General features: G+C 44.2%; 1 protein-coding gene across 3 annotated transcripts in view; it reads left to right on the plus strand.

Annotated features, from left to right (window-relative positions):
* gpc5c (glypican 5c) overlaps window positions 1-23,599 on the plus strand; it is a 106,556-nt gene that overhangs the window by 19,197 nt on the left and 63,760 nt on the right. For all 3 annotated transcript variants that reach the window (XM_029454136.1, XM_029454137.1, XM_029454138.1), the window contains exon 3: window positions 5,430-6,133. In XM_029454136.1, coding sequence (XP_029309996.1) covers window positions 5,430-6,133 — 704 coding nt within the window. The remainder of the gene's footprint in view (window positions 1-5,429; window positions 6,134-23,599) is intronic.

Consider the following 23,599-nt stretch of genomic DNA (forward strand, 5'->3'; position numbering starts at 1 on the left):
TACCAATAAACAAGAGAGAAATAGGGGGTCACTATAGACCTGTGGCCCCCTTAATGTGAAGGACCAGAGGTGCTGTCCATCAGCCTGTCAACAGTCTGCCCTCATGCTGCCCCTCCACTTCTCCCCTTTATGGCATTAGCCATTTGAACAACCCTCCCTCCCTCCCCTGATCTTCCCACTGCCCCTGTGCTCTGTCTCGTCTGTCCCCGTCCTTCTCTCCTCTGCTCATTCCCCCGCCTTCGATCATGTTTCCCTACTTTGGCCAGAGCAGAGAGCAGTGATCCCCCTCCTGTCCAATCTCCACCGCCACTCCTCTTCCCACACTACATTGAAGCCCAGTGCACCCGAATGCCCCTGGCATCTGTGGAATTGTTTATGTTTCAGAGTTTTGATATAGCCGGGCTGCCTTTTCAATTACACCCACCCCCCACCCCCCTTGTCTCCACCATCTCAAGCTGATTATCCCACCTGTTAGCCCCTTGATAGGACAAGACAAGAACGTTGGGATTTTGGGCCAGGGTTCGCTGAAATCTGTGCACACAAGGATTGCATATGGGGTGCTAAGGGACTTATGGAGTCACAGGGTTTGGCACTCCTGCCAAACCCCCCCCCCCACAGTTCTTGCAGGTCAAACTTGCGTGAACTGCATGTCTGTGTGCCTGTTGTCTGACAGATGAGTCTTGCTCCCACTTTAGACTTTAGACATGTGATTTTACCACACAAGTATGATGAATCAACAGATTGATTCATTGACTTATTAATAGTTTATTACCATTAAACTGTTTGCTGAAAGGTTAGGGGCTGGGAGATTGGATGACATTGCAGCTCCCTCCTGTAACCTAAGATGACCAGTGCTGAGTGTGAGATTGCCTTATGTACTGTATTTCTACTAATTAAAACAAGGATATGTAATCTACACATGTGTCACTATGTCATATATCTGTGTGGTGACCTGTCTGAAACCCAAGCCTGTGGTAGGATTAAAATGCTTTGCCTGAGAAGATGGTTGGTGAGGTCCAGTAAGGATTGATCGCCAAGATAGGAAGGGCCCACGGCTCCACGGTATGAGCACAGTGTCTCCTACCTCATTATCACAATATTACCACATCTTTAAGCATGCACATATGTACACCCACCTCTACAGGCCTACATGCACGTACTTAAAAATACAGACATACTATACATGCACTCATACTTGCACGTATTAAAAGATGCGGTCTCACTTATGACACAGTAACAGTTGAACCCTATAACTCAGGGCTATGCAACTGGGTTAGGACAGGAAAGGTTCCAGGGCCACAATGAACAATTTTCTATTTCTTTCAATCAAAAATGTTTTCATCAATTTGAAATCAACTCAACACCTTGTTGATACAGTTTAACCATCATCTGATATACTGTAGCTAACCTTAGTTCAAACATTTTGTTTGTTTAATTGTATATTAAAAAGCAAATGTTTAATTGCACTACAATAAGAACTTGATGGACCATTTCATAGAGGAAAAAGTCACGCCTTTCTGATCACACAAAAGGCCACATTCGAAAACATTTCATATCTATATCTAATGGGACAAAATGCATTTCCAGGATTTTACAGAAGTATCAAAGGCTCATAATTGTTCAGTGCAATGCACACAAGACAGGCTATGATTCATTTTGGTTTAAATGGTGCTACAAGGTAAATAAAGAGAACATATATATTTTTATGTGAAGCTTAGCCACACTGCGGAGCTTCTGGCCTGCCATACTGTAAAGACTGCAGACTTGTGTAACTGACATAACTGTGCTCTTGCTTTGAGGAAGGCATTGCCTTCTGCCATAATGTCTTTTGAGACCACCACTAGGAGTCACCAAAGTCAGAAATGTTCAAGTTCTACACATAGGGGCTTTAAATAATAATTAACAAATAACTTACCGCAACTTACTACAATTACTGGAACAATAACTGCTACTGCTACTACTACTGGTACTACTGATAATGTAGTATAGTCTGTCTGTGCAACCCCTGTATACACACTAACCAGGTTGGTCTCTGTACTGCGATTTTGGCAACACAGCTATGAAGCCTTGGCCTTAAACAGTTACTCAGACTGTTTTAAGTACACACACATACATGCATCTCTGTCAGTGTCAGAGTAGCTTAGAAATCAGGGACTGCTGGGTAGCAATGGCGGAAAACACTATAGTTGTGACTTAAATCGTAGCGCTGCCACTGTGCTTATTCTGACTCTGTTATTGTGGCAGCTTCACCATGGTGACGCTAATTGTGCCAGTAAAACACTGGGCTGCCATGCAGAATGTAAAGTGGAAATAGCTTCTTATGATTAAACCCAGTGATCTCAGAGAGTGGTCTTGGCATAGCATTAGTGGAAAGATATGGTATGGTATATAATCCGATCCCAGAGTTATAATACATACTCAGTTTAGGCTTCTGCTGGACAAAGGCCTCGTCTGCTTTGCCACTGTTGCTTTTTTATCCGTGTAATACCTTGTTTATTCCGAGCAGAGAGCATGTCCGATTAGCCCCACAAGGCCACAGACAAAGCAAGCCTGTTCCTTTATTCCTGTATAGTTAGCTTGACAATTATGTGTTCTGAATTTCAGAGTTTTTAGGACTTCCTTGGAAATTAAAGATAATTGTTCCATGCAAAACAGCCTCAAGCTAGCCAGACTTCATTTCCCAAAAGGCGACATGGTAATGATAGCCACCCACGACTGTGTGTCTGAATGGAGTGTGGTCAAGTCCAGAATCAGACACTGTGGTCAGCCAGAACAATCAAACCCAATTGACTATCATGCAATGGTAGTTAGGACTTAAAAAGCTTCTGGTTTCTTGTTCTTTTGTTATCATCATGTTTCTCAGTACTGGAAAGTGCAGAGAAACCCACATCGACTGTACTTGATGTATCAGTCAATGAGAAACCGAATACATTTGAGCGTGGGAGATGACTTGATTGAGAACAGAAAATAACTGATGTTGAAAATAAGTGAATCATGGGATCAAGTTTTTTGTTTGCTATAGAGGACGTGTGGAGAGGAAGAAAGGTGTACTCTCGTCCTATTTCTGTATATTCAGAGAATGTTTGAAGTAACAGCCATGGAGACACGGGGAAGTGCTCCGGACCCAGGGGCCAAATGAATCCAGATGTCAGAGCATGATCTCAAGGTGGAGTCCACTTTTACAGTAGTTGTTTTTACTTGCTCAAAAGTTCAGTCGCTTCTTTTTATTCCATTTTTCCTGGCGGCCTCCCACCCTTCCCTTTTTTCCTCTTTCGTGTTCTCTCTGTGTCACTCTCTTGGCAAATAAAAATACAATTTTTTAACAAGTACGGAATGTTTTGAGGATTTAATGATCCCGTCAGAAAACCTTTGAAATATCTAAATGGTGCTCTTGAGAAGCATAAGACTGAGTTTTTTTTAATTAGTCTTCTTGAGAAAACTTGCCTTTCTTGTTGTGTAGAGTAGTTTTGTTGTGCTCCCACCGTGGTCTACAGAGAGTAAGATTAAACCCTGATATTTCTGAGCATGATCATTTTATAATAACATTATGTAATGTCATGTAACTTCAGCCTGTGGGTACATCTTGTGGTGTAAATATCTGACTGGAAGGCAAGCAGGCAGACCTCACACTGGCACCTACTCTGCAGCCCCATGGGCTTAGGAAACACAAGTGGAAATAAAACTGTAACTTCTCTGCAAATCGAATCCTGTTTTTGCTCATTCCTTTCCTTTTTGTGTTTGTCATTTTGTGAACAGACAGACTTTGTCATGTCTGTCTGCTTTATTTCATTCGCACGCAGTCACGCTCTTTGAAACTCATTTCATTTCAGTTACAACTTCTAATGTCATGCGTGCAGGAGCAGGTCTGATCATGACGATGGTGCTTTCTGGTGCATTATAAATGAGATGTGCCTTTTGCTGGCCAGTGGGGAGTCCCCGTGTGTCACAGACAGCGGTCATATTAGTGCAGCTGTTGAGGAGGACATGACTGTTGTTATCCTTCTGTCTGTGAGGTAGGAGGGGCTGGACACACACAGGCACACACACAAACACACACACATACTCCTTTGGTATTATTAATGTGCTGAGATAGATTCACTATGCGTAAGTTTCTCTTATGAATTTATATGAAAGTGTTAACATCAAGCAAACATATTTTTTAAAATCTAAAGTGGTGTGTGTGTGTGTGTGTGTGTGTGTGTGTGTGTGTGTGTGTGTGTGTGTGTGTGTGTGTGGGCGATGTTGGCACCCTCCTCCTTCTCCTGTCTCAATTTCTGTACAGTTGCTACTGCTCCTTCATGTCCTGTCATGCTTTTAAGCTGACATCACACCCCAGAGGAGAGTGGTGTGTCCAATACACACGTACAAAAACACACACACACACACACACACACACACACACACACACACACACACACACACACACACACACACACACACATGTATGTTTTACATGATAAACAGGGTAGTGAAGGAGCTCGTGGGACAAAAGGATGAGTTAGGCTGTACGGTAGAAGTAACTTCATGTATGCTAATATCATTTTTGATTAAATTAATCAAATATTTACATAATTTTCTAGAAGCCCCCTCTTCAACTAAAAAGCATATAAGTGAGCAATGGAATAGGGAGAGGCGACGGGGTATAGTATATTTGGAGAAAAAGGAGCGAAAATGACAAGAGTCAAGCTGTTTTTCGAAATGTCATTTATGTGTGTTTTTTCCCCCCACCCTTTACTTCACCCTTTTTACGCCTTGTTAACGTACCTTACCTGGTGCTTAGTGGCACTTCATTGGCACTAATCAGCCTGTGCACTGACATCATTGATTGCTTTACAGCTTCAATTGCTCACCAGGAAATGACGACATAAGACTCAAGTGTGTGTGTGTGTGTGTGTGTGTGTGTGTGTGTGTGTGTGTGTGTGTGTGTGTGTGTGTGTGTGTGTGTATGTGGTAGGCTGGCAACATGACAAAGACCCCTGCAGAATTTGGAATAAAGTGTATTTGTCACAGAAAATGCAAACTCATTGCTGCTCATGTCTGTCTCTGTCTGTCTCTGTCTGTCTCTCTCTCTGTCTCTCTCTCTCTCTCTCTCTGTCTCTCTCTCTCTCTCTCTCTCTGTCTGTCTCTGTCTGTCTCTCTCTCTGTCTCTCTCTCTCTCTGTCTCTCTCTCTCTCTCTGTCTGTCTCTGTCTGTCTCTCTCTCTGTCTCTCTCTCTCTGTCTGTCTCTCTCTCTGTCTCTCTCTCTCTCTGTCTGTTTGTAGGCAGGCAGAGACTCTCCTTAAGACATACTTATTGGGGTGATTTCTTACACCATGTTATCCAAGTTTAGCTGGTTAGGAGTCAGGATTTGGATTTGTGTTTGCCTTTTGGATGCCTTACCAATTATTTCATTCAATAATCCTCTTGTGTCTCTTTTGCTTTCCTTGCAGACATGTTCCAGTACCTTCTATCATTCTCTCAGGGCCACCTGAGTTCTCTGTTGGAGGGAACCTACTCATCCGTGTCCCGCCATGCCCTACCCCATGTTAACCAACTCTTCTCCTCACTGTCCCTCTACCTCCGTGGGGCCAACGTCTCGGTGGAGGCGTCAGTTCACCAATTTTTTAACAACCTCTTCCCACTTGTCTACACACGGCTCATCAATCCAGGCATTGAAGGCAGCATGATGATGGGCAGTGAAATGGGTGACTGCCTCCGTATGATCAGGCAGGATGTCAACCCTTTTGGGCCTCATCCAGACGTCATGGCCCAGGAGCTGGCTGGGGCGTTGGGAGCCGGGAGACAGCTGGGCCTGGCCCTGGAGGAGGGTCTGGAGGTGATGAATGCCACCGAAAATGTCAACATGAGCAAAGAGTGTGTGAAGGTCCTCGTGAAGATGGTGTATTGCTCCCACTGCAGAGGCTTGACACTTATCAAGCCCTGCGTGGGCTACTGTCTGAATGTAATGCGAGGCTGCTTGGCCAGCTTGTCAGAGCTGGATCAGCCTTGGAGGAGGTATACCAGCCTGTTGGAGCAACTAACCCACGCCATGGCTGGGCACCACAGTCTGGAACTAGCCTTGCTGGGGGTCAGGGGGCACGTTAATGAGGCCCTGCTCTACGCACAGCTCCACGGTCCACTCATCACCGCCACGGTGAGTACACACTACTAGATCAGCAGCTTCATTGGCGAATGCAAAAAGCGTCCAAACCTTTTTGTTTAACATCTTTGTTTCATACATATACCTTGGCAATGTTCTATGTATTGATTGGAAAGGTTTTGCAGGCTGCTTGTGGGTTATGAGCTATTTTTTCCACTAGTGCAACAAAGAACCCTGCACACGGCATTAATGTTTGCACAGTGTTGAAACTATTCAGAGAAAAACAATGTTTATAGAAAAAAAAGTTCAGCCTCTTCCAAAAAATGCAGGCAGAGCTGAGGCTAGAGAAAGACTCATTTTCCAAAATAGCAAGGCAGCTCAAAGTTACCATTGTTGTTTAGGTTCTGACTGTAGGGGGATATTATACATTCTATAATGACTATGATGAAAATGAGAAAAGTAGTGGATAAAATGGAGATTAGGTGCTCTAGTGTGCTGTGAGTACTACCATATGTTTTATGTTATAAATAATTTTAAGTTGGATGTTCACAACACAAAGACAGTTTCATGGACAACTGCCAGTCATTTCTTCAAACTGAAAACTGCAGTTAAATCTACAGTTAAAATGTTGCTTTTGTTTAGCAATTTGTCTTAGATTATCTTTGTCTTTATGTTCACCTCAAGCGTTCTAGTTAAACTATATACTGAATAAACAAAAAATCCATTTAGAGTTGGCATTTGCATTTACTTTTTCAATTTAAAACAAGGTCCCGTGTCTGTAAAACTTGAGATCAAATCTCTGTACTACTTTCCTCATCGTACACATATCCCTGCTTTAAAAGTAATATATAGTACACATAAGATGTGTTACACACTGAGTAGTTCTGTTTGCATGTCAGTCATTTGCTTTCTTTGAGATACCATCTACAATCAGCTATTTCTGTAAATCCAGTACACTGTGATCTTTGTCTTCACATTTTAAGTAATACCCTTCTTTCTTTATAGAAGGTGAGGTCATGCATGTGGGTGTAAGGTATCGTGACTCATACACCATGGAGCAGAAGTTGATTAGCAGAGATTTATGTACATCATCAAGAGGAACATTTTCACAAGCATTCAGTCCCCATTGCATCTCCCTCCCTCATCTGAATTTTAGGCATGGTTGTCGACGCAGTGCATGCGTATTCAATGTTTGTGTATTAATCTATAAGAGCACTTATACATCTCTCCCCTGGGCCTGAGCTGGATAGTTCTTCCTCTACCTTTAGTGGCCTCCTTTACTGAGTAGGTGGCTGGACTTCACTTCCCTGAGATGTGGGAATAGTCTGTCATTTCTGTTTATTCTCCCAATTTATGTCTCTCATATCCTCAACCCTACCTCTCTCCATCTCATTAGTTGGTTATGACGGGTTAAAGATGATTCTTTATATACATTTATACACCTTGAGTTACTCAGCTTGGCTTTCTGTGATTAACTGTGTTAAATATGGGACCAGAGAAGAGAAGAACAATGCTTCAAATGTTGATAGGGTGAAGTGTAGGGTGCAGTTGTTTCCTAATGTCTTTTATAGGATCACTTGTGGACAAGTCTACCCTGGAATTGTTCCCAGAACTGGACTTAAAGTGTAAGACAACACTGTAGAAGCCATAATGTGTAAGCTGTTAGTGGATAACTTTGACTTGGCTATTTTATTTCACTTGATGTACAGTGCAGTCTTTCAATGAACTATTGTATTTTATTCTCAAAGACTAGTGATTACTATGGTGACTTAGTGAAGAGGCCAGCTTTACTTTAAGGAGGGTAGAAATAACAGTTGATTAAGTTAAGAGAATGTGAAAAATCCTGCACCAAGCTAACAAGTCCAGACACAATTGATACCATCCCTCCATCCTACTCCTGGCGGGCAAACAAGCAAACAAGCAAATCCCCCCAAAAGTATTTATTCTTTATTCTTTTTCGGATCCCCATTAGCTTCCGCAGCAGCTGTTGCTAATCTCCCTCCGGGTCCACATAAAGTAACAGATCATCACTGGGATAACTAACTGTAATGTAGTTACTGAATACTGAAAGTTGTAATCCCTTACATTACTCATTACTGGAAAAAGTATTCACAGTACTGTAGTGGGCTGTAGTGTTTGTCTGTTTAACACTGTAAGTTATTGACAGACATTAATACTCGCTGCAAGTTTCATATTCTCCCAGAATGAACTGAAACAAACGTCTGCCTGGAAGGTGGAAAAACTGGTTGGCGGTAACATAAAATGTAAGTAATTTATACTAAATGGTCCAACACTTCCAAATCACTGGTGTGGTCTTTTTTAAAGTTGTGAAGCAACATCACAGAGCCTGAATGATTCTATATTACACACGCACATTAAACACACACATCCACGTGCATAGACACTTACTGTATACACACATGCATGTGCAGAAGGGTTGGTTGCCAGGCTTAAAGACTGACCTAATACAACTATGCAGAGAGAGACCCGGCTTGGATTTTGTGTGTGTCTCTACGCATGTGTGTGTATGCCTGCTTGGTATTCATGGGGTGGCAGGCAAGCCTGGAGCAGGGAGCTCAGCACGGGGACAAGTGGAACAGAACTGAAAGGGTTCCAGCTAGGCCATACAAACTAGACCCAGCCAGCTGGAAAAAAAGAGAATTGTTGCTGGAAAAGGAGGTGGCCCCCAGTCGGACACTGGTGGCTCCCATTTTCTGTGCTCTCATTGCTTCACGCTGGCAAGAGGGCAAACATGAACGGCAACATTTACCCATTCACTTACGCACTCAGACTCACACGCTTAGCCACACACAGAAAAACACACAGTTCTATTGCCGTGTATTACCAAGACCCCATGGCCTTTTTAAATGGCGGTATGTTTTTATAAAGCCACACTGGCCTGTCAATGAAAACTGTTAAGTCTCCAGTGCACAACTACTGTGTCAGCGTAGCCACCTTCACCCTTAGACCTCCATGTACCCCCCTCCCAGATGAACACTTAATTTTAAAAACCTATTTTCTTATTTTCTTACGAGCTTACTGCAAAACAAATGGTGCAAACACATTGCTTAACCTGCTGTTGATTTTTAAAATATACGTGTGAAGTCAAATACAAAGAAGTAACTCTGTATTCTGCAGAGTCAGAATATTATATAGAGTTGTTATTAAAGGAATTATTGTGACCGTGTGGTTTTACACTGGGATATTATCCCAAACCATTTTGCGGTTGCTTTCTCTCTCACTGAGGGAGCTGCAGACTACACAAAGTCTGCACTATATGTTGCAATACGTCATAGGGTAGGACCTGGGTCATAACATATATACTGTACATACGCACACACATCAACACACCGTGTGCAGGTATCAGGTTTTTAGAAGTCCTGTAAGGAGCCTCGATGTGCGGCCCACCCTGTGACAATACTAGCAGCGCGCGTGAGACTGAAAGGCAGCTATTGATAGTTATGTGGGGCAGCAGAAGGATAGATTCTGTTTTAACGCATTCCTGCTCTTATTGAGATGGAGCGTGAACGTTGGGTCGAAGGGAAGTGGTTATGGTTATGGATATTGGGGGAGCCTTGGGCTGAATTATGTCGAGTAGACACAATTAAGAGAAAATTGGAAAATATCCAGTAAAAGTGGCTACTCTTATTGGGCCCCAGTGCAAATGCTAGCTCCAATGTTTAGTGAGGTTTTCTCCCTCTAAATGCTGCCCTGTTGAATTCATATTAGAGTTTCTCCCTCCAGAGTTAACCATGCTTGAGAGGCCACAGACGGCTGTTTATTGACATGACCATAAAAATGATATGGCTCATATGACCTAGAGGGGAACTTTATATCTTCTACTTACTTAAAGATGAGTAGAATTAAAATCTTAACACACAGTTTTCACTCACTCATTCATTCACTCAGTCAGTTGCTCACTGAGAGCTTTATGTGACATTGTATAGTCTGTTTATGAGAAAATAGTACCAGCGGTCCAGATTAGACCGGTTTATATGCAGGTCTACCTTATCCGCCTGTTGGTTTTACCCCAGCTTCTCATTACAATCTTATGGAGGAATGATAATAGCAGCCTGGGCTTTTAGATAATGGAAACAAGGGCCAGTGGGATGACTGGAAGCTTTCCATTCACCACGGCGGCACCTCAATAGACTGCAGCAGCTTCTATTGCAAGCGCTTTTTCTTTTACTCCATCCCACAATAAAATGAAGGAATATCATTGGTGTGAAAACAAACTTTGTTGTTATCACAGTTTCTTATTTTAATGTTCCTATCCCGTCTCTGCAACCCTGTATTTTCATGGTTTTGGCAGAGGAATGGACAATATGATGATGTATACCATATTTTTGACATACCATTAATACTGTGGTATGTGGGTAATAAAGAAAATAATAAACAGTTTATCAATATATTTTCCAGAAACTTGTATTATTATATGTATATATATATATGTAAATGTATTATTACAGTATATCTCAAAAGTGAGTACACCCTTTAGATTTTTGCAAATATTCTGTTATATCCTTTCAGGGGATAACATTATCCTACTGAAACTTTGATATAACTTAAAGTAGTCAGTGTGCTGCTTGAATAACAGTATAGATTTATTGTCCTTTGAAAATTACTCAGTACACAGCTGTTAATGTCTAAACAGCTGGCAACAAAAGTGAGTACACCCCATAGTGAACATGTCCTAATTGTGCCCAATGATGTTGTTTTCCCGCCCTGGTGTCATGTGACTCGTTAGTGTTACAAGGATTCAGGTGTAAATGATAAGCAGGGCTGTTAAATTTGGTGTTTTGGGCACAATTCTCTCTGAATGCTGGACAACATGGCACCTCATGGCAAGGAACTCTCTGAGCGGCTGAAAAAAAGGATTATTGCGCTTCACAAAGATGGCCTTGGCTATAAGAAGATTGCCAACACCATGAAAATGAGTTGCAGCACAGTGGCTAAGATCATACAGCGGTTTTCCAGGACAGGTTCCACTCGGAACAGGCCTCGCCAGGGTCGACCAAAGAAGTTGAGTCCACGTGCTCAGCGTCATATCCAGAGGTTGGTTTCCAAAAATAGACGTGCGAGTGCTTCCAGCATTGCTGCAGAGGTTGCAGAAGTGGGATGTCAGCCTGTCAGTGCCCAGACCATACGCCGCACACTGCATCAAATCGGTTTGTATGGCCGTCGCCCCAGACAGAAGCCCCTTCTGAAACCGATGCATAAGAAAGCCCGCAAACAGTTTGCTGAAGACAATGAATCCAAGAACATGAGTTACTGGAACCATGTCCTGTGGTCTGATGAGACCAAAATAAACCTGTTTGGGTCAGATGGTGTCCGGCGTGTGTGGCGGCACCCTGGTGAGGAGTACCAAGACAAATGTGTTTTGCCTACAGTCAAGCATGGTGGTGGCAGCATCATGGTCTGGGGCTGCATGAGTGCTGCCGGCACTGGGGGGCTGCATTTCATTGAGGGACACATGAATTCCAATATATACTGTGACATCCTGCAGCAGAGCATGATCCCCTCTCTTCGGAAACTGGGCCGTAGGGCAGTTTTCCAACATGATAATGACCCTAAACACACCTCCAAGATGACAACGGCCTTGCTGAAGAAGCTGAAGGTTAAGGTGATGGACTGGCCAAGTATGTCTCCAGACCTAAACCCAATTGAGCACATGTGGGGCATCCTCAAGAGGAAGGTGGAGGAGTGCAAGGTGTCCAACATCCGTGCGCTCCGTGATGTCGTCGTGGAGGAGTGGAAGAAGATTCCAGAAGCAACCTGTGCAGCTCTGGTGAATTCCATGCCCAGGAGGGTTAAAGCAGTGCTAGATAACAATGGTGGTCACACAAAATATTGACACTTTGGGCACAATTTAGACATGTTCACTATGGGGTGTACTCACTTTTGTTGCCAGCTGTTTAGACATTAACAGCTGTGTACTGAGTAATTTTCAAAGGACAATAAATCTATACTGTTATTCAAGCAGCACACTGACTACTTTAAGTTATATCAAAGTTTCAGTAGGATAATGTTATCCCCTGAAAGGATATAACAGAATATTTGCAAAAATCTAAAGGGTGTACTCACTTTTGAGATATACTGTATATACAGGACAATGAAATTAAAGATTTTGTAGCATAAAAAGCTATTACTAAATAAATAACAGTCGTACTTAAATATGATGGACATAAAGATTGCTAGCAGCAGTATATATGTATATATATATATATATATATATATATATATATATAAATACATGTGTATATATATATATATATATACTGGATGTATTTCCCTAATTTAATAAAATGCTAAACATTTTGAGATAGACTCTTACATCAGCCGCCAAGAGCACATCTGGAGGTGACCTTTATATAAAATGATTAGCTACACAGGCTCAGACATGTATATATGGTTTCTGTATGTAATACTTGAGACTGTTAGCAGAATGGAGAGCTGACGCAAAATATACTCATGGCAAATTTATACGCTTAACCCATCTTTGTGTGAGCACTTTGGCATCGGGTCTAACTCTCAAGCTGACTGACTTACTCAGCAGTCCATTAGCTAATGATGGTGGGTGCAGCCTCTCTTCTGCTCAGTCACCCTTGTGCATCTTTTCCCGCTCCTCTCCCTCTTTTAGTGTTTGCCTTCTTGCTGATAATGTGCTGCAGCCCTCAACACTACAAACACATTCTGTATTTCTCCTCCTCTGTATGAACAATTCAGTTGTAACAGTGAGAAAATTGATGTGATTGATTTCTGGGCCATTACATTTGGATCTGAACATAAAGCGGTGGTCCTTTTTAGTATATTACTTTTCTCTGTGACCTTTGACTTGGATTGGTGGAATCATATAATTATAGAAAGCCTGTCATTTCTCAGATATGCAGTTGATTATAAGTTCATGAAATGTTCACAGCGGGGAGACTAAATGATGTGGTGCTTTCCTTCAGAGCTTGAGGTCAGCTGCTCGAATTAACTGTTTGATACAGAGTAAGAAATGAGAGGTGGTAAAGATGACAGGAAAAAGAGGGTTGACAGGCGTACAAATATGTTGTTGTTGTTTTTGAGACCAGTAAATATAAATAACAAAGCTTGTGTCCATAATAAGCCTTCACTACACTGGTCACAGTCTGTCGCTGGACGAATCAAAGTCTTAATCTGATTTGGGCAATAGGTTTAAATCGTGACAGAGAACTATGCCGTGACATGACAGAGTTTTAGCTTCTACCTTGTTAATTATCTAGTAAATCAGGACACCTCATCGTGTAATATTGCTTCTGTCCACACAAAAACATCTATGGAATTGCTTTTTGATCTACATTTTATAGTTTTGACGATTAGCACCAACTAACCGCAGCAAATTCCTTGTAGGTGTAAACCTACATGGCAATAAAGAAAAAAAAGATCTGAATCTGATTCTGATTAAATGTGGTGAACTACTGTAGATATCCCACAAAGAAAAACACCTTTCCATCCATTCTGTCAGCACCCCTGTCCACATCGCTGACTGTCATCCTTTAAATAGCCCCTTTCCATCCCTGTGCATCTAGTCCCAACATCCTCACCTGAAGCCTTTGGGCCCACTTGCCTGGTGCACGATAATATCATGCAGCTGTTGCTATGAAGTTAACACAAATGGCTACTGCATCTGTGTTATGATTTTAGTGGTAATTGCTGGTTCACTGGAAGACTTCAAATGGACACGTGGACTCTCGAAGTCTCTATCCACCAGCTTATTTTCTTTGCTTGTGCGCGTATGTTCCACCATATCGCAGACGCAGACGAGATGAACTTACTTGACCTTCCTCTGTCTCTTTTTCCTCCATCTCCAAGTGGTATCACACCACTTGAATCCTCTGAGACATGTTGTCACATTTTGCGTTTGTAATTCTGGTAAATTTGTTTACAAAGAAGGACAAACGTCGTCAACAAACTCCAAAGTAACACCCATATTTATAAGGGGAAAAAAACGAGGGCCTCTCATTTTTAGATCATCTGTAAGTGATTTAATCAGGGTAAACAAGCCTCAATGTGGAGAGAGAAATTCAATGTTCTCTTTACTGATTGGAATCTCAAGGACTTTTCCCCGTGATATACGAGGGACTGAGTCTCTTTAATTAGCACTGACATCATTCGGATAAGAGGGAGAGAAAGGCGGGCGGGGGGGGTGGCAGGACTGATTGACAGAGACTGCAAAGTGAAGACTAAAGCGAAAGATGGAGACAAAGTAATTTATAAAGAATGAAGAGAGGCCTTAAAGAGATGACAAAGAAGAATTGGCGGGGAGAGAGAAAAGGAGGCTAGGGGAGAAGAGTAATGTTGTAAATCATCTATACTCTCTCACTGGAGGCATTCTGAGAGAGGCCAAGTAGAATGCTGTCACTAGTAGTTTATACGAGGGAGGGGGGGGAGGCTGAATGTTTTTACAGACTACAGCTAAAACACATTTTATAACAGATCAAAACCAATACATTGATGATGTTTGCTATCTTTTGAATTCATTAATTGATTAGGAATTTGTAAATGTAAAAAATAATGTCATTATGAGCAACACATGTATTACATGATACATCTTACATCTCTTTTTTCATTCCTTTTTGTCCACACAAAGAGAAGAAGATGATACATGTTAATGACATCAATAAAGTAACACCTGCTCGAAATAAAAGAAAGGACGGAGAGAGACAGAAAGAAGAAAGAAAAGCAGAGAGATAGAACGGAGATGGCGAGGAGATCGAACAGTGATGTCAATGTAATCTCTGAAGGATTGCCATCATTCTGAAGCATTGGAGAGGTTTCCTTTACTGAAGTATCTTATTGTTCCAGTTTGATAAAGGACATGGTGTTGGTGAGCCACAGAGAGGTAGATAAGGACTTCCACTGAAGTAGAATTTGGTGTTCCTGACCAAAACAACTGAAGTGTAACTGCACACATGTTCATAGCGTCATCTTAACATGATCAGATGTGTTGTCCATACATGAGATTCAAGTTTCCATTATTCACCACAGACACTCAGTTTGTAATACTGCAAATATATTAAATATTGCAGATACTTTGATCAGTGGGCCACAGGCGTAATCACCATCGTGTTACCTCCTTCAGATGAATGAATTCACAGACATTTAGTTAAATTTAAATATTTTTGATTGCTGTTTTAGGTCAGAATTTGTTTCAGCAAAAGGGTACTGCTATTAGTCTAGTGTATAAGAAATAAATGCACTTTATCACAGGTGAGTTTGTGATGAGCAATTCAAAAAAGTTAAAGTAAAATGAGACTGAATGAGAAATACTTTATTCTCTATGTGAGGTTATTAAGAGCTAGGACTAGAAATTGAAGGCTGCTGTCCTGGAGCTGGGTAGACCGCAGTTTGAGGTCCAAAATGGTCCGATGGAACTCAACACCTTAAAGCCTACATCTGTCTCTTTGTGTGGTTAAATGTAAAACACAGCCGAACAGTGTTGTTGAGGGAGGAGAGAGACTTCCTTATTCCCTTAACCCACCCAGATTTTCCCAGATGGTCCAGGGTTTAAACTTGTAACTTTCCAGGCTCAAGTATTCTTCCTTAACCTCAAGGCTTCCACCACAACACTGCTAGTCCTGCGAAATTCAAGTAGTCACCTTAATGCGTAAATAAAGGGGGAACGTGTTTTTATCTTTGATCTACATATCTATGGCTATTCTTGGATGACAGTATATTGTGATAACAAACTGCTAGAAATATTATCCAGTGTTGATCCAAGTCAAGTTATGTAGCTGTGGCCTTTTTTTGGTCATTTGGATGGGACACAAGTGTATATACCTGAAAGACTGCACCTGAAACAGTACATCTAAGGTCGTTGATGATTTATCTTGTATTCACATGATGAAACATGCACTAAGTGGAAATGGAAATATTTCCATTGCACAAGAAGCCTGTGCTCCCTTTCTATGTCAATATGTGATGCAATTAGTAATGGAAATGGTTACTTGTTTAAACATGATTATCATTATAACTCAAGTCATTTGAAATAAAATTGGTGCCTTTGGTTTTTCTTTGGTGAAAACATCATAAATAATGTTGCCAAATTAACAAAGATCTTCTTGTGCGGTGTAATAGAGAGCCGTGCAGTATGTGAACCAGTGGCCACTACTCATGTCACTACTGATTGCATTTTTTTCTCCTTTAGTTAGTAACAACAATGAAGTAAATATCAAATAAAGCTTATTGTGTTTGCTCTCTATTTTGCTCGCTGTTTTTCAGTGTGGTAGTTGGTTACTGTATATAACTCTTATGGAAACATTCTTAAAGAATGCAATTCCTATACCAAAGGTGATCCAACTTTGTGAACAGGCATTCTGTGGTACGTCTCTGAGTTTGTGTCAGTACATCATGTACTGCATCTAAACCCAAATAGAAGGAGGGCAATGTAGACACTTTTGATTTCTGTGTTTGAGAGCACTATGTTATACTGTCACTTACAGGAATTGAATTGTATGTCCTAATTAGTTAATATTTCATAGTTGTGAGAAGAAATGGTCCGATGTCCTGAGATGACAGGGTCTGTGGTTTGGATATTATATCTAAGCTGTCAGGACAGACAGACGAGGACCCAGGAGCGCAATTTTGAGATCGAGGTTTTATTGAAAACACACACACACACACACAACAGGGCCGAATGAGGCACGGCAGTAGTACAGTTCAGGGATATTCTAAACTCGTAGTCGTAAGATGGAAGGCAAGTCGGGTTTACCGGGGCTGGAGATCAGAGTAGTAACAGATCACAGATCAGGAGTCAAAGTTGAAAGCAGGCAGGCAGGCAGGCAGGCAGGCAGGCAGGCAGGATTTCCGATGTAGGCTTGCAGATGATCTGACAAGTGTGAACTGAAAAACAGGGCTTTCTATACAGGGCATGATGAGTAGTAAATGCAGTGCAGCTGGTAAGTTAACGAGGGTGGAGCAGAGACAGGTGGAGGTAATTGAAAACAATTAGTGGTGTTACCAGGCAGGGAGAGGGCTCATGACAGGACCCCCCCCAAGGGACGGCTCCAGAAGTCCCCAAGAAACACCACCAAGCCGGGCGGGAGGAGGGGAAGCCGGCGGAGGGTCAGAATTCCTCTGAGCGGTCAGAGTCCATATCCTCAGCGGCACCGTCTCCATCAGAAGACTCGACATCCGAGGACCCCAGCTCAGAACCAGGTTCAGGGTCAGGACTAGACACCGGAGCAGGGCCTGGAAGTGGATCTACATGGCAAGAAGCCCTGCGCCGACCCCGTCGGAGAGATGGCTGGTCAGGGTGTTGGCGATGGAATTCAGTGATGAGGGCCGGATCCACAATTCTTCCAGCGGGAACCCAAGACCTCTCTTCAGGACCATAACCCTCCCAGTCCACCAGATATTGGATGCCCCTACCCCTTAGTCGAGAGCGGAGCAGTCGCCGGACCGTGTAGACGGGGCCACCGTCGAGGAAGCGCGGAGGAGGAGGCGGTGGTGCTGCTGGGACCAGTGGGCTCTCATGTACAGGTCTGAGCTTGGAGACGTGGAAGGTGGGATGTACCTTCATGGTCTTGGGTAGCAGTAGTCGGACTGCCGTAGGGCTGATGACCCTCTGTATGGGAAAGGGTCCAATGAAGCGAGGCGCCAGTTTCCGCGACTCCACCCGCAGTGGTATATCTCGAGCCGACAACCAGACCTTCTGTCCGACATGGTAAACTGGTGCTGGGGTCCTCCTCCGGTTAGCTCCGATAGCATAGCTTGCACTGGACTTCAGGAGTGTGGCGCGAGCCTGGGCCCATGTGCGGCGGCAGCGGCGGGCATAGGCGAGCGCAGAGGGACAGGTAGCATCTCCCTCCTGACTGGTAAACAGAGGTGGTTGATATCCATAAACACATTGAAAGGGGGAGAGTCCGGTGGCAGAACTGGTGAGTGAGTTGTGGGCATATTCTACCCAGAGAAAATGTTGGGCCCAAGCACGGGGGTTGCGTGAGGCCACACCTCAGTGCCTTCTCCAGCTCCTGGTTCATGCGCTCCGTTTGACCATTCGACTGTGGGTGGAATCCCGATGACAGACTGGCGGTGGCCCCAAGAAGGTTGCAGAATTCCTTCCAGAAGGCCGCAGAGAATTGAGGGCCTCGGTCTGACACAATATCCCTGGGCAGACCATGGACTCGAAACACATGTTCCAAGACCACCCGGGCGGTCTCCTTTGCAGTTGGCAGCTTTGGGATGGGCACGAAGTGGGTCATTTTACTGAAGCGGTCAACGATGGTGAGGACGACAGTGTTTCCTTCAGATAGCGGAAGGCCCGTAACGAAGTCCAGGGAGATATGGGACCAGGGTCGCATGGGCACTGGCAGAGGCTGGAGTAACCCAGCTGGGGGCTGACTGGGGGTCTTGTGCTGGTTGCAAGTGGGGCAAGCTCTAACAAACTCCTGGATATCTTTTCTCATCAACGGCCACCAGAAACGTTGGGAGAGCAGATGGAGGGTGCGTGTGATTCCGGGGTGACAGGCCAGGCGAGAGTCGTGCCCCCACTGAATCACCTGAGACCTCAGATCTGCTGGGACAAAGAGACGGTTAGAGGGGCATGCACTGGGGCCCGGCTGGTTCCGGATGGCTTCTCTGACCTGCTCCTCAATGTCCCAGGTCAAGGCAGCAACAACACAGGGGCTTGGGAGGATGGTTGTCAACTCCTCATTGGATGCCTCATCCTTCTGAAACATCCTGGAGAGTGCGTCGGGCTTGATATTGCGGGAGCCAGGACGGTAGGAGAGCGTGAAGTTAAAACGGGTGAAGAATAATGACCACCGACGCTGGCGGGAGTTCAGCCTCCTGGCTGTCTGGATATACTCCAGGTTTTTATGGTCTGTCCAGACCACAAACGGAACTTTAGACCCCTCCAACCAGTGGCGCCACTCCTCGAGGGCGAGCTTGACGGCCAGTAGCTCGCGGTTGCCGATGTCGTAGTTGCATTCTGCTGGAGTCAGTCTACGGGAGTAAAAGGCACAGGGGTGCATCTTGCCATCCTCTGCTGCTCGTTGGGAAAGCACCGCTCCAACTCCTACATCCGAAGCATCCACCTCCACCACAAACTGCCGTCCAGCGTCAGGCATTTGGAGAATAGGGCCTGAGGTGAAACGAGCTTTGAGGGTCTTGAAGGCTCTGTCAGCGGCTGCTGTCCACTGAAACTGTTGTTTCACGCTGGTCAGCGCAGTGAGTGGTGTTGCCACTGTGCTGTAACCCCAGATGAATCTCCTATAAAAGTTGGCGAACCCCAGGAACTGCTGCAGTTTCTTACGGGTCTCTGGAACCGGCCTCGACACCACAGCAGACACCTTTGCAGGATCCATTTGAACGCTGCCTTCGGTCACCACATAACCCAGGAATGAGACAGTTGGCGTGGAACTCGCACTCCTCTGCCTTCACGAAGAGAGAGTTCTCCAGCAACCGGCGTAGCACCAACTGGACATGGTGAGTGTGTTCTGTCTGAGTTTTTGAAAAGATCAAAATGTCGTCAAGGTAAACGAAAACAAACTTATTGAGCATGTCTCTGAGGATGTCGTTTACCAGCGCCTGGAACACTCCCGGGGCATTGGTGAGACCGAACGGGATGACGAGATATTCGTAGTGTCCTGTTGGAGTGTTGAACGCAGTCTTCCACTCGTCACCCTCTCTCATCCGCACCAGATGGTAGGCATTCCGCAGGTCTAGCTTGGTGAACACTGTGGCCCCTTGCAGCAGTTCAAAGGCAGAGGAGAGTAGGGGTAGAGGAATAACGATTCTTCACTGTAATGTCGTTCAAGCCCCGGTAATCGATGCACGGACGGAGAGAGCCATCCTTCTTTCCGACAAAGAAGAATCCCGCTCCCGCGGGGGAAGATGATGGACGGATTATGCCGGTGGCCAGTGAGTCGTTTATGTAGTCCTCCATGGCTTTTCTTTCTGGGGCTGACAGCGAGTAGAGACGGCCCTTCGGGGGTGTGGTGCCAGGCAGAAGGTCGATGGCGCAGTCATATGGTCTGTGTGGTGGCAGAGACGTGGCCTTGGACTTGTTGAACACCTCTCTTAAGTTGTGATAACAGGCAGGAACATTGGATATGTCGGGGGCGGTGCTGGAAGCTCCCCGGTCGATTGGCAAGATGGCTCCCTTTAGGCAGATCCGATGGCAGCCCCTCCCCCACTCGCGTATTGTGCCTGTTTCCCAGTCCAGTTGGGGGTTATGAAGACGGAGCCACGGAAATCCAAGGATGAGTGGTTGGCCGGGTGAGGGTAGGAGAAGGAACTGGATGGACTCCTGGTGGTTTCCTGACAGCAGAATTGTCACAGGGGCCGTGATGTGAGTGATGTTGCCGAGACGGTGTCCATCCAGGGCTCGTGCAGGAACGGGTGGAGTGAGTTGTTGACGACTCACGCCCAGTTGCCGCGCGAGCTCTGTGTCCATTATGTTTGTTTCGGCTCCAGAATCCACTAGGGCGGCCAGGGTGTGAGTTGTGTCGGAAAGTTGAAGGCGGAGCTGAAGCAGGGGTTTTCGGATGGGGGGAGACTGAAGATGTATTGAGCTCACCCGGATCTCCCCTACACCTGGTGAGCTGCGGCTTTTGACGGGCTTGACAGGCGGGGGGTGGAACGTGGAGGACTCCCCCCGAATGCAGATAGCTGGTTGACTCAGACGCCCTCTCTCTCTTCTGCGGGTCTGGATACGCCGATCAATGCGAACGGCAAGGGCAATGGCGACTGCAGCGTTGGACCCTGAAGCAGCTGGAGAAGACACAACAGCGGGATGGAGTAGGGCAGACGGTACTGGAACAGACGAAGTGGCCACAGACGAAGTGGCCGCATTGGTGAGTAGCAGCAGGACGTGGGCTAGTAGTGGTTGTTGCTGGTTAAATTGTTGTTGTTGTTGGCTGCTGAGTTGGAGCAGGGAAGCGATATCGCCGGTCATCCGATTGATGTCTCCCTCAGTGCGTTCCAGTTGCTGTAGGACAGACATCTCAGTCTCTACCTGCATGCTGGTCTGAGCGTGCGCTGGGTCCATGATGGTCAGATCATTCTGTCAGGACAGGAGCGCAATTTCGAGATCGAGGTTTTATTGAAAACACACACACAACAGGGCCGAATGAGGCACGGCCGTAGTACAGTTCAGGGATATTCTAAACTCGTAGTCGTAAGGCGGAAGGCAAGTCGGGTTTACCGGGGCTGGAGATCAGAGTAGTAACAGATCACAGATCAGGAGTCAGAGTTGAAAGCAGGCAGGCAATATCAGAGAGGCTGTGGTTTGTAGTTCTCTGGGCCATTCAGCCCTATGATACATAACTGTGACACATGAATACAATCCCTTAAGCTTGGTTGAAAGATGGATATTGTTTTAGATAAGGTCAGGAACTGTTAATAATATAATAAGGATAATAGTATTACACTTTATTTATAGAGCACTTATCAGTGTTTTTTTTTTTAAAGAAACTTAAAAGAAGACTTTGACTCAGACCGCCTTATTTCCTCGGGCAGGTCGTTCCAGAGCCTCCGGGCCCTAATCGCAAGAGCTCTGTCTCCTTTCATTTGCAGCCTGGACTGGAAGAGACAGAAGAGTTTGAGATCCTCAGGCAGAGGCCTGAGGATCTCAAACTACGCAATGGTTCATAAAGGATTACAAGGTCTAAAATATAGTCTTGAGCCAGGTCATGAAGAGCCTTAAAAGTAATTAATAAGATCTTAAAATCAATCCCAAAACAAACAGGGAGCCAATGTAAAGAATCTAAAACAGGTGCGATGTGATAGTACCTCCCGGTTCTGTTCAAAAGCCTAAAATAACACAATCTCAGTTTGTGAATGTTTTTGATGTGTGTACCTTTGTTCTAAATGTAAAGTATTTCTGAGTTCTACTAGAGAAAGTATATAGCCATTGTTCACTTTGGCTGACAAATATTCTACTGTTCCTAGAGGTAGCATTAGGTGACCAGATTGTATATGTCTCTGCACATTTAGCACCAAACTATGTGAAAGTGGAAGAGGGGGGGATCTTCACTGAGTGAACATCCCACAATGCAATGTGCCTGAGGTGAGAGGGGGCTGAGAAAGTTCCCTTAGCTTCACTGGGTAATCCCTTGATAAATAAACTGGGAAGACAAGACCACCGCTGCTATCTGTAAGCCAATACTCCCCTAGAGCAGGGATGGCCCTGGGCTTGGCTAGCTTGGAGCTTGCATAAAGCACAGATACACACATCCATTTTCAGCTGAATGCATTGAAACAGATCCTGGTACAAACATTTATAAGGTAAAAAATAAAGTATTGAGTTTGAGTGGAATAATGAAACTACTCTGTTAATATGCAAACCAGTGAAACACATGTATGTAGTTGTAAAAACACTGATTCATCCTGCCTCCAACAGTACAAATCAGGTTTCATTGGCTAGCTCACATACACATATAATACATGCCTTGTATTTCCCTAAAGTCCTCCCATGGACGACATGCATCCCACCAATCTGCCCCCTCCATCTGACTTTGTCCTCAGGCAATCATATGAGGAATGCTCCACAAAATAGCTGAAATTGTGAAGGTATAACAAGGACAAACAGGTGTTCCCACACACATACACAACACACATACGAAACCCAGTACTCACGCTGTGCCCAAATGGGATTTTCATTCTCACGCCATCATCAGGTCAGGAGATAATTGATTTATGGCCGTGTGCTGGCCCACGTTATTTTTCAACCTGCCGTCTGATTGGCCCTCAGGATTATGTGGTCATGAAATCCAACCTATAAGAGCATGCCTCCATTTCTCAAGGAGATGCTGTTTATTTTCCCTATGATGACTTTGTGTTCTGTTTACACGGTTGTATACTTAGTTAGGCATAAGAATTAGTTGTGTAATCGTTTTTGTTTTGTTTTCTCTAATCCTTTCCGGCCTCTCCAAAATTAGCCCTGGTTTTTTTTTTTTTTTAATAATGGGGTAATACAAACAGAACTGCAAATGACCTCCTCTTGATGTTCATATTTTACACGGATGTTTACATTTTTGTCTTGGAGAATAGCAAAGTGTCATACAAAGGCAGGTGAGAAATGAGACTAGAGTTGAAACTTTAGTGTGCCTTCTTTGAAAAGTTCACAACGACAGGATTAGATCCTGTCTTAGTCCCCCGTTTATCACCACTGCAGAGAAATGATAAACTGAAGGTCCGACCTTTTTTTGGTAGTTTTTCATGCGCTGAATAAAATGAATGGCCTTTGGCCTTATGAAATGTATTTAAAACTTAATGCTAAACATTTGTGAGGTACAAGGCTGTCCATCTGCCGTCCATCTGCTGTACTAAACATGTTTAGACCCAATTGCAGAATGTAGAGTATTGTTGAGTAAGAAAAAAGAGTTTGAAAAATTAAAGAAAGACAGTATAAACAAACTATTTCATTAGCAAAAAAACTTTCTATAGTTACTGACTAGTCTTGGTTCTGCTCAGACCTTCACATACCTGCCCCTTGCAAAGCCTGCCAGCTTCACACAAACTTTTCATACAAACAAACATACTCTCTCTTCC

Source organism: Cottoperca gobio, chromosome 17 (genome assembly GCF_900634415.1).
Source record: "Cottoperca gobio chromosome 17, fCotGob3.1, whole genome shotgun sequence".
NCBI classification, from domain to species: Eukaryota; Metazoa; Chordata; class Actinopteri; order Perciformes; family Bovichtidae; genus Cottoperca; species Cottoperca gobio.